Source organism: Lissotriton vulgaris, unplaced genomic scaffold (genome assembly GCF_964263255.1).
Source record: "Lissotriton vulgaris unplaced genomic scaffold, aLisVul1.2 SCAFFOLD_4967, whole genome shotgun sequence".
Taxonomy (NCBI): domain Eukaryota; kingdom Metazoa; phylum Chordata; class Amphibia; order Caudata; family Salamandridae; genus Lissotriton; species Lissotriton vulgaris.
This window is the reverse complement of record NW_028252043.1, coordinates 42,534-55,031: the sequence shown is the minus strand read 5'-3', so window position 1 is coordinate 55,031 and position 12,498 is coordinate 42,534. Positions and strand designations below refer to the sequence as shown.

Here is a 12,498-nt window from a genome sequence, read left to right as displayed (position 1 = left end):
AGAAAGAGGACGGAGAACGAAGGAGAAGTGGTGGCCGGTTGTTTCAGGTAAGTGTTTTTTTAATTGTTTCTTCGTCCCTCGTCCCATGTCCCCCCGCTACCCCGCTACCCCGCTTCACCACCCAAATCCCTTACCAGCCGCTACTGTGTGAGCATCTCTGTTGGGGTACAAAACATAATGCTCTTGTTATGGAGAGGAGTGATTTGTCTAGTCACTATTTTGGCTCATAATAATATGGCATAGAGGGTTAATGTCGCTGTTACAAAGCACAATGTATAACATACAGATAATAATAATAATAATAATACAGATGCTTGTAGAGCGCGAACAGCTACCTCTGGGGAGGTGTCCCGGCGCTAGCGAGTCCTGCAGCAAAGAGCGAGTAGTCAGGAGCAAGATCAGGATTATTGCCTAAAAAGCCAAGTTTTTAGGAGCTTCCTAAAGCTGGCTTCTGTCGTGGCGGATTGGATGGCAGGGGGCAGGGTATTCCAAAGTTTTGCCGCGCCGGCCGAGAAGGACCTGCCTCCAAGTCTAGCTTTCCTCACGCGCGGTACAGTTAACTTGAGCAGGGAGTTTGAGCGCAGCTCTCGTTTTTGGTGGTAGCGGGGGAGTCGGAGTTTTTAGATAATTGGGACACGTGCCTTTTAGCGCTCTGAAAGCCAGGGTAAGCACCTTGAACTTAATTCTGCTTGCCACTGGCAACCAATGCAACTCGTGCAGATGCGGAGAGATGTGCTGCCTGAAAGGGACACGTTTTATCAATCTCGCAGCCGCATTCTGCACAATCTGTAAGCGTTGCACTGTATATTTGGGCAGACCAAGATAGAGGCCATTAGAATAGTCAAGTCGAGATGTGATTGTTGCGTGAACAACCGTTTTTCGACACTCGACTGGTAGCAGAGGCAGAAATTTCCGCAAATTTCTGAGTTTGTGCAGGCAGCCAGCGGTGAGCTGTTGTATATGCGGCAAGAAAGACAGGTTCTCATCCCATCTTACTCCTAGATTTTTTGCATGGGTTCCGGGAGATGGGGCAGGGTCCATTTCCGTTGGCCACCACAGGTCCGGAGGGGGATATTTGAGATTTCCGAAGAATAGCACCTCCGTTTTGCTCGCATTCATTTTGAGCTTATTAGTGTTCATCCATTTGGCCACGTCTCGAAGACAGCCCCTGATTTTGCTGAAGGCTGCCTCAGACATCTCTGTATATGGGAAGACTAATTGAGTGTCGTCCGCATAAGATATTGCCTTGACCCCCCATTTGGCAATCAAGGTGAAAAGCGGGGCCAAATAGACATTGAACAGCAGAGGGCTGAGTGCCGACCCCTGTGGGACACCACACCAGATCACAGATTGTATTTTATGTAGATAGCTCAGTGGGTGCGGCTTGTGTCACAGAAATAATTTTGTTACTTGTAGCTCATAAGCTACAATGTTTCTAAAATACTATCTTTTTAGCAATAAACTGGCATCAAAGCACTGCATGCAAATTTCAACTATAGATTTTGGGGCATATGTATCAAAGAATGTGATTCTCAAATAGTGATTATTAGCAAATCACTATTTGAGAATTGCAAAACGAGATGTAAATGAAAAATCGCAAATATTTAGCGATTTCTTAGCATTCCTTAATTTACTGATCGCAAATTGCGAGTTGCCTTTAAGTAATGGCTTCCCATTCATTCCTTTGGGCCTAGAGGCCCATAGGAATGAATGGGAAGACATTCGCAATTTGCGAGTACCCATTAAGTACATTAGGTGCAAGGGTGTCATAAAAATACCCTGTTGCACCCCTGAAATGAGCATGTGCGCCCCATGGCCCTTTGAAAAGTGCATTTTTAAAAAAAATCGCAAATTACCTTGTTTTTTTCCTTAATCTTTAATTATTCAAGATTGCTAAAAAAAGGATCTCTGTGGCTAATAATATAATTTCATTAGTTACTTCACCCCTATCGTGTCACGTTTGAAATCCGGAGCTTATGGGGGAGATTCTCTAAGACTTTATGCCTGGATTGCATCAAAATAGCGATGCAATCCTGATGAAAAGTGTTGCTTTGGGGTTTACTTCACAGCAGAAATCCTGAAGTGCATTGGAAAGTAGCCCTTAAGTAACAGAAAGTAGCACTGCGTGCTACTTTGTGTCAAGGAGGCGTCCCATGGGTGGTACCTAGACATTCCCAAGCATCCAGTCAGGATTCGACACTAATCCCTATCTAATAACTTTGGCAGTAAGGGCTTTGCATAAACGAGGCAGGCATAAAGTCAGAGAAAAGATTTATTTTTTCTAAGCCTTTCAAATTTGCATGTGTGCTGCTGCACACACAGAACAGCACACACACAAAGTGTTAAAGTGTAAAATTAGTGAAAGCATAGAATCTTGGTAAAAGGTACTTTTCCTATATTAAACCCATGCTTGACATCACACACACACCCTTGCACTGTGGTGCAAGGGTGTGTGCACTGGCGCAAGATAGCCTAATGTACACAAGCAACAGCACCATATCTTGGTAGGTACAGTGTTGATGTGCTCTCCCTTTTCACGCACCAGGCACCACCAATGCTGGTGTGAATGCACCAGCCTTTCTTTAGCTGAAGCTGCAGGCTCCAAGTTTATTTATTTATTTAATTATTTATTTAATACGATTTTATATAGCACAAACATTACCCGAAGGTGTCAGAGCGCTTTACAAAAGTACCAGTTGAGTTACATAAGGTCTTTGGATTACAAGAGTTACATAAGAGATATAAACAGCAAAAAAATTGCAAATGTACAAGTGGAGTGAAAGGAGGGAAAAATTGCAAATGTACAAGTTGTAGAGTCACTCAAGGAGGAGATACAAACGGATAAACTCTAAAATGACATAGGAATGGTATGTATTAAGTACAAAGGTCTACTACTTATACTAGTGGTTAGAGTTATATATACAAGTGGAGTGAAAGGAGGGAAAAATTGCAAATGTACAAGTTGTAAAGTCACTCAAGGAAGAGATACACAGAGAAACATTCTAAAATCACATAGGAGTGGTAGTAAGTACAAAGGTCTACTACATATACTAGTGGTTAGGGATATAAATATATACAAATTGCAAATTCACTCAGGATTACATTTTAACAGCGATTAGGCATGGACAATTATATATTACACATTTACGGAGACGGGGCCCTCCAGCGAGCTGGGTGGGGCCTCTTTCAATTGAAAGGGATAACATGCTCACTAGTGAGGAGCAGAAAAAAGATGTCCTGAAGACATGGATGCGCTTGACAAGGCCAGGTGAAACCTCACACAGGAGTTTAGACTCACGGGGGAAATAGTGTCGTTTACCTAAAATGAACTTGGATTCAGGAAATTGTTTATGGGTGATAGCTGGCTTGCAGCGCCATCTAGTGAACATCCTCTCTAAAAGCAAGCAGGGAAACAAGGTATTGAAAAACAAGACAACCTGGCGATAACATCCCAAACGTATTTCAAATGATAAATTAAATCAGTTTCTTCGGTGTGAGTTGTAACTACCACATGGTGCCGGTGTCGGGGGTTGGTGGTGGGAGCGCATCATACTGCTACAAAGTACATGCAACCCACTAATCTCTTCAGTGGAATACGTGACAATACTTCGTTAAAAAAATATATTTTTTCATTTGGTTCAATAAATACAGGACATCAGAAGTCTACATTAGAAATACATCTGCGGTAATAATTCAAATATGCTTAATACAATGAAACCAACAGTGGCGGTTCGTCCATTGGGGGCGTTGGGGCGTAGCCCCACTAGCCATGGACGACCGTCACTGCTGTCACTGGTCTGACACACTGCACACAGCACACTGCGCAAAAAGTAAAAAGTATAAAGTACAATTATGAGCGCGCACAGAATAAACGACAGTGCAGTCATAATTGAGGCCGGAGTCACAACGTGACATCATCGCGATCGTGGGGGGCGGGCCTGCGGCAGTGCAGCGTGTGACTCACTGTGAATATCAGCGTCTGTGGCAGGCAGCAGTGTGCGCATTTAGGACACGTCATTATTATGACTTGCCCACGCATGCGCACACAGGCAATAGCCCCTTCCCTCCTCCTCCTCCCTTAGCTGTCACACAGACAGAGACCCGGGGGAGCCGGGTCTCATTATGGGCAGTTTTAGCCCTGCACTTTAGCCAATCCTGGCGCAGTGGCGATGTTATGCTGCGCCAGGATTGGCTGAGTTAACGAGGATGATGGTGCTGCCGTGCGTGGGTTGGAGGCTGACTGCCCGATCTCTGGTGAACAGAAGGCAACGCGAGGATAGGAGAGATCTTTTGAGGCTCCAATGTTCGTGACCAATCACTGCAGGGCTTTAATATGATGCCTTGCAGTGATGGACCCCTACTCCTGTTGCCGCGCTGGAGTTTAAATCTACTTCCAGCTCCTGCGTATATTTGCCTCCAGGACGACGAAGATCGAAGTGTGGATGGTGCAGGTGCAGTTGAGACGAGTGGTGGTATTTATTCCTCATTCCCAATCTGACCACCACCATGTCACTCGTCATCTCTCTGACTACATGCCACGCTCAGGCCCGGGCCTGGCCTCACAGCAAGGCAGCACTGTCAGTGTTGGCCTAATGGCCTCAGAGACGCTGAAGCAGGCAGCCGCCCGTGTGTAAAAATAGAAGGTAAAAAAACCACATCAAAAGTGTACTGTTTACCGTTTCAAATCCCTGTTGGGTGGGATTGGGCTGTAATGCTGTTTACTTTGCACTATAAAAATTGCTGTAATAAGGGTATATAAATATGTGTACTGTACGTGGTTAAACTTCTGCCGCCCTTGGAGCTGGCCTGACGTTCAAACTGTCTGTGCCGATTCCTTCGTTCATGACAGCTGATGTTCCTTCCCCATACCTGTGCAGCTGTCTCCGGTCACACTCCCTTCTTACTACCAAACACCTCTGGGAGGCCAGACCATGAAGAGACTAGAGTGCGCGTGGGCAACACTAGGTTTGAATTCCTCTCGTGCCACACTTGCAGCGGAGTTCCTATGATTTTTGCCCCAGCAATTTGTCCGTTAGTGCAATTTTCATGATAGTGTTTCCTTACTGAGAATATGGCAGAAAACAGGTATTTCTATTTTTTAAGTATATTCTCAGTTAGGAACCGTTTGAAATGTTAACTAACTGATGAAAAGGTAATCTGCACACCAGCGCTGATCATAAAAAAGGGTTTGTGATTAGAGCATAAATCACATAAATGCACCTGCAGAAAACTGTTTTTGCACAGGCTCGCATTGTTCAGGATACAACCCTTGTTTGCTCTCTCGCCCCCTCTAATATTGCTTTCTCACCCGCACAGTCTTACAGCGCAGTTAATTAGAACTACTGCAGCGGTAAACTCATTGCTCGCTCGTGTCTTTTATTTGCTCTGAACATGGTTCCCGTGCTGCAGGTGCTCTTCGCCATTCTGGCCCAGGAGATCAAGGTGCTGCAGGACACCTTGATATGCTTGGTGCACTGGGAGTTGGGGTCATACTGTGCCACAGGTGTGTGGAAGTTAAATGTACAAATCAGAGAGCTTATTAGTTCCGTTTCTTTTGCGAGTGGAATGTAAACAAAACTGCACAGTTACACAAACCTGCACGCAAGGACTTGTTCTAAAATACCACAGAGAGAATTATTTAAAAATTAACATGGTGTTGTCACATGGTTTGTTTTCCCTCAATGATTCTAGTTTATGCAGATTATTGAACTTTAAGAGGTGGGGTGTGCGTGTGCAGCCTTGGTAAGGACCCAGCTGTGTGATGTCACTGGTAGTGACATGTTCTGCGAGGTGCTCGGATGCTATGGACTGGAGTCGTACCCTTTAAATTAGCATTTTAGTGTTTCTTTCATGGTTGGTAAATTCATTAATTTCGTTCATGAATGTCTTTATTACTGTTTTTTGTTTATTCAGGCACTGCTCTCTTCATCTGCTACTAATTTTGCATGTGTACTACATTATTGCTGCATCCATGCTGGGTGGTGTTCTTGGGTCACATAGGATGCCTTGGGGCTTGTTCCCTGCATATGTTGCCTGTTTTCAGGCTGTCAATCGCCCCCATTCCTTTTGATGTTACCCACAGTGGCCAAATACCTCACATGTGCATGCATTGTGTGTCTATCCATTACCGTGTGCGCTTCGGTAGTCAGGGCACCATCTCTGTGCAGTGTTCACCATTGTCACCTGGAGTTTTTTCAGATATTACACATCGGCTTAATCAGCATCTGAATACTGATAGGCTGGGTTAGCTTAGCTCTGGGGATAGTCAGTTTGATTACAAAAATGGCGAGAAGGACCCCACAAACCCACCTTATGGCAGTCAGACTCACTCACTAGGCTCACTCGCCACCGAGCACTCACCTCAAACTTTTACGCCCCACTACTTTCAAATGTCACCAGCCGCCACTGGAAACCAAATGTCTAACAAAGCACTTTAAACCTACCCGCAGTGCACAGGGACACACTCTGAATATTTGCATCTTGTAACGCCAAGAAGGACAAGAATTGCTCAAAGTGTTTTGTAATTTGAGAGCGACATATTATGTAAACTGCAAAGGCAGTGAAAGGGGAAGTTTCATCAAATGAAACGTTCCCTTTCACATTTCTTTGGACAATTGCACAATGAATTTTACCCGAAATGAGCACTTTAGCATTGTATTCCTATCTTGGGGCTTCTTCAGTGATAACACATGTGAAATCGGTATGCAAATGATAAGATTGTTCTGAAAATGTTGTATTTATTATTCATTAATCATGTGATTTTATTAGTAGTGTAATGGTTTTAATGAACTATGCACTTTACAAATAAACTTGAAGTTACCTTTCGCAGTTCTTAACTACGGGCGTTTGAGTTTCAGACTTTTTTTAAATTGAGACTTCTTCAGTTAAGTTTATTCCACCATACAGAACACTCATCATCAGATGGACAGTGAAAATAATACATCATCAGCTAGTTTTATATTTTTTAATACCGGTAAATCTCGGTTTGTCCTGTTTGACCATATTGTCTTATTTTTGCTGTTCGACTTCATCGCCAAGCTCCCCAGTTGCCTTATCTGCTAATTTGAAAGGGTTTAGAAAAAGTCTAATCTCTGGTTCCTTCAGATGATAGGCACTGTAAAGCTACAGGTACCTCCCTCCTCCAAGTTGTCAAGGGAAAGGAGGGTTAGCGGTTTATTTGCCATCTAGGGAACCTTGTGACCGTGGTTCGAAACCATTTGACCAAACTGTGTGATCCTGGGCAAATCACGCTATCCTGTATGGTCTGACCACACTGGAAGTGATCAGAAACAGGTGGAAAGCTAATATGAGCTCTGGGTGCGAAACACAAGGACGCATACATTTAAGTCTCTACCATAGTTATATATATAATTTAACATTAGCCTACCATTTCCTAAAGTTGTGTTTCTGTAAACTGTCAGCTTACAGTTGATAAGTCGGTCTCCTTGCGGAGAAGGGAGAAAACGTTTGGACTCTGGATCACTTTGTTTGACAACATGAAGGCGTGGAATGAGGGGAACTGAACGAGTCGGTACGAAATTATGTAGTTTACTCCAAGAGGTACACTTAACCTTATACTATGCTGGCCTAGTGTCTGTAATTTACCTGTTTAAGTAGTTGTACTCATAGTTAAAAATCAATAGCTAAATATTTAAAAAAAACAACTTACAGTTCATAACTCGCTTTTGATTCTAGACTAATTTTTGCCTTGGGTAGTTTTCTATTGGCTGCAAGGTTTTTAGTTTGATTGCTTCCTTGTAGCTACCTGCAAAAGTGATTTCGAAAGTCATTTGGGGTGTGATAAGGTGGGTATCCTAGAGGCAATTTGCATCAAAGCATGTTCGTTCCAGATGTTCCCTTTTGAGCATCATTTCTTCACATAAAAGTTTAGCCAGTGCTTAATTTGAGCCAGTTGTTTCTGGTGCTTGGCACCGTCATTTAATTGTCATCACCAGAACTTATGAGAGTCTGCCACGTAGTGGCACTGTCTGTCTAAATTAGAGATGAGCAAAACAACAGTTATTTATTAATTCAGTGAACATTTAAAAAAAATTACTAATACATGCCACCCAAGGCATTCTTATAGCTTTAGGGGCGTGGAATAGTCTGAATAGTAACATTTGCAGGAGTATGATGGCTAGTAGCTGTGGTGGTGCGGTTATTGACAGTATCGGCCGGGGAAATAATGTGGTGGAGTCTGCAGTGCCCTCTTGACAAGAGCCCTGCCACTTAATTCTTTCAAATCAGGGCCAGACCATAAGACAGGCCTGCAAACAGCCAAAGAAGACCCACAAAGTGACCTGCCAGACCAGCCTTCTGGTACTGCCAGATTGCACCATAGGCCAGCCCGACCCTGGTCCCTTCTACATAAGTAACAAACTATCTTAACTTGAATGATTGGTCTTTTGCAAATATTGTCATTATACCAGACCAGCCTTCTGGTACTGCCAGATTGCACCATAGGCCATCCCGACCCTGGTCCCTTCTACATAAGTAACAAACTATCTTAACTTGAATGATTGGTCTTTTGCAAATATTGTCATTATACCAACGACTGTTCACTGGTCTTCTTCCTTCAGAACCGCCTACAACGACACAAAAACGTAGGTGTGATTTAGGTGTGTTTCCGTCGTAGACCATCACAGAAGACCTTTTCTGGTCAAACAAATTCATACAATGATAGATTTTGTACAAAAACTGTAATTCTAGCCTTTATTTGATTTAGGCATCTAATTTTGCATTTTCTTCCATTTTCAAGCGACTTTTTACGCTTCCCAGAGCATCTCGGGCCTCCAACCCAAGTCCAGTGGCAGGACCACAGAGCGAGCTGTATGATGTTCCTTCACCCAACCGCCGGGGGTCCTTGCTGCCTGCGGTAAGCGTATTTTACACCTCATGTTTGTGCTCTAAGACGTGTATCAATTTAGTCAAGAAATGCCATTTAATTTCATACTGTATTATAAGTACAGCTCACAGTCTCCCATTTTAGATGAGTTTTACTCATAAATGCTTAAAGAACAATTCTTACATGCCTGTTTTTATCTTTAAAAACGGAAAATTGGAAAGTGGGCCATAAGTGCTGTTCCACTAGCTGTACTGCATAAGATTGATTTCTAAACAGAGACTGATTTCAATATGAAGATCAAAAAGGCCGATGTGCATATGGGTTTGCGATAACATAACATAATGGTGTTTTCACCTGAGGGTTTTGATGCATTGCTCATGACTGCTTGTGCTCTAAAATCCTACAGGGATCAAGGCAAGTGAACACTCATCCTTTAAGTTAACATGGACATCTAAAAGTTACAACTTAATACCTTCCCTGAACACAAAAATAACATGGAAAAATCGAGATGAGAGTGTAAAAAAAGAAATTCTATAAAACCAAACCAGGAGTCTAATTGAAAGGGGTTGCTACATATATAAACAATACAAGTTAAATAAAAGTTAAATATATACATAAATATGGAAATTGACCTTTGCACTGTTGTGAATAATGTGTGAGTGTACTGTCCCAACCCCACACATACATTCACATTGGTGTTATCAATGAAATAGAGGTTAGCACCTGTCCATGCTTCTACTATGTAAGGTGTAGAATAAATGGGGCTGAGGATTAAAGTTGAATCCACATAAGAACCTGCCTTCAGCCAGTAGAGCCGTACCCACACACACTCACATCAGTGTTTTCCATGGAACAGACAATAACACATCTCCATGCTTCTACTTGGAACTGCAAAGGGTGTAGAATGAATGGTTAAAAAAACATGCATTAAGGAAGTACAGCCTCACACACATCAGTGTTATCCATGGAATAGAGGGTAAGACATCCCTATGTAAGTTGTAGAGTTCAATGGGCTGAGGATTCAAGTTGAATCAACATAAAAACCTGAATTAAGCAGGTACAGACACACACACACACACACACACACACACAATCTGTGTTATTCATGGTGTAGAGAATAGCACATCTCCATGCTTCTACTCGTAACTGTGTAGGGTGCCGAATGAATGGGGTGAGGATTCAAGCTGACACGGCATAAAAACCTGCATAATGCAGGCAGCCCTAGTGGGATTAAAACCACAACTCCATTGCACTTGTCAGGAGCCAAGACCCTGTTTACTCTACACTCTTCGGAGTGCAAAACAATGGTTGTGGTTTGTTAACCCTTTCGATGCTGATGACGAGCTCAGCTCGTCATCACCCACGGGTGTCGTGTGCTGATGACGAGCTGAGCTCGTCATGGTGCCACTAAAATGGCATTTTCCAGCACAGGGGGGGGGGGGAAACGCCCAGCAGCCATGTGGTTAAAGTCACATTTCTTTATTCATTTACAACTTGTAATTACGGTATTCAACAGAGCAATAACAACAACTATTATTCCCACATCCGCACATTATTCATACCATGTTGCCCCAAGAGGGTACCCATTTACAATAAACATAAAACTGAGAAATGTAGACTCATTCTAGAGTCACGAGAAATTCCTGAGATATAACTGTAAAAATAAAAAGAAAGGATGGGTGAATTAAAGGAAGAGAAAGCAAAAAAGGATAGAGCACTCTACAACTAAGGATCAAATAAAACTCGTCTCAGATCCTGCTCATTCCAACAGTCATGGCACCCGGGTTACTGGGGGGCTTCATCAAGCCCATGCACTCCATAAGCCAGTCTTCAGAGAAAAAAAAGCTTGAAGTCAGAGTCAGTGCATTATCCCAAGATAAATATGCTCTGGCACGTTTCACAAGACTGATTCTAGACTCCGGAAGCATCAATGGTGAAAGAAAGTGCCAAAAAGGCTCCTGTTAGAGGCTGGGGAAATTATATCCTCTTCTGTGTTCCACTTCATTATCAATTTACAATGAATAATCTAGGTATACCACAAGTAATAGACCTTCAACTTGTCATTCAACTTATAAGTGAGTCTCTCAAAAAGTGCCACTTTGTACACACTCTCCAGCTATTGCTGAAAGAAGGGGACACTAGGTGACCTCCAGAGACGAAGAAATGTCATTTTGGCCTCACTGGAGGCTGGGGAGAGCCACCTGTTAAAATTCTGTGTTAAAGGAGGAAGGCTGGAGGTAACATGTAACAGAGCCAGACGGGCATTCAATGGCCTAGACATCCTTAGCCTCTTTCAGGAGATTCTAAAACTGGATCCAAAACCTTGGATCTTGATGCATTCCCAAATCACATGAACTACGCCACGGTCTCGATCACCATCAACAAGAGCCAACACTGAGATGAGCCGTGCATAATTTCGCTGGATACCAATGCCAACGATGAAGGGCCTTGAAATAGCTATATTTAAACCGTACCTCTCCTAACCCTTTAATATAATCTGCCAATTTTCCCACTTATCCTCAAAGAATTAAGTGAGTGTTAAGATGTGCTTCTCACTAGGTACGTAGCGATTCCAAGATGGCGTCAGAAAAGCAGTGAGCAATCAAAACAGTGTATAGACTTCAAATGACCTCACCAAAGTCCTTCCAAGTGTTGTTATAATGAGTAACGTGTTTGTTAATACATGTATGGTATGAAATGATGTTTCCACATCTCCAAATCTTTTTATCATTCTGCCTTCCATTTTGCTCTGTGTTGTTCCCTTGCTTTTTGTTCTTCTCCACCCTGTCTCTTCCTCTCCCAATGCCTCGTTTTCATTCTGAAGTTCTCGTTTTTACCCACAATGCAGCAATGTGCACAAAGTATCCCAGCCAAGTTGTGTGTATGTCAAACTGCCACATGGTATTATATAACAAGTCACCACCTTAGTCTGAATGTCTCTTACCAAAAAGCACAAGCCTCATATCTTAAATAATTGTAAGTGGATTATGCCTGACCAGTGGCTTTTGTTTGTCTCACCAGAAGTGTGCCACCCCGCCCACTTCAAGAAAAGCGTCATTGCCAATTACGCCAACTGAATATTTTCAGCAGCTACTCTATGATGTACCCCCGACTTCTGAGAAAGCAGGACTGCACCATCAACAAGGCACAGAAGATGGAACCGTGAGTCTCATGCAATGTCTTCACAAACTCAGTACTGTTACGGTAGAAAGCGAAGTGTCTAAAAAAATATAACAATGAACAACAGAGTGCCAATGCCGTCACAATTTTCCTTCCTAAATCATATAACCATAAGAATTATTCACTATGGTAGAATGCCATACTGGTGTCAAGAATCAATCTTTTTATTTTCTTTTGAATTTTTCTTTTTCAAGGATTATTGGTTATTATTTCACCAATTTGTCAAAACATCACAAGACCTCAACATATACATATATATACAATATTCACAAAACTCTTTTATACATTATCAATAATGTACCAATTAGCATAAATTATTCATAAACACTCATACCCTCATTCATTCACATTCATACATATCATCATATATTTACACAAAAACCTGGAATCAAAAATATTCACAGTAAGCCATATACAAAAATTGTTATAAATGATAAGACTTTTTCAAAAGTTTTTAGCTACTCCTCCTTTTT

The 12,498-nt window shown here is 42.4% G+C and overlaps 1 protein-coding gene across 1 annotated transcript in view; it reads left to right on the top strand.

Annotated features, from left to right (window-relative positions):
• CASS4 (Cas scaffold protein family member 4) overlaps positions 1 to 12,498 on the top strand; it is a 75,745-nt gene that overhangs the window by 51,589 nt on the left and 11,658 nt on the right. The window contains exons 3-4 of the mRNA XM_086950974.1: positions 8,759 to 8,875; positions 11,867 to 12,007. Coding sequence (XP_086807100.1) covers positions 8,759 to 8,875; positions 11,867 to 12,007 — 258 coding nt within the window. The remainder of the gene's footprint in view (positions 1 to 8,758; positions 8,876 to 11,866; positions 12,008 to 12,498) is intronic.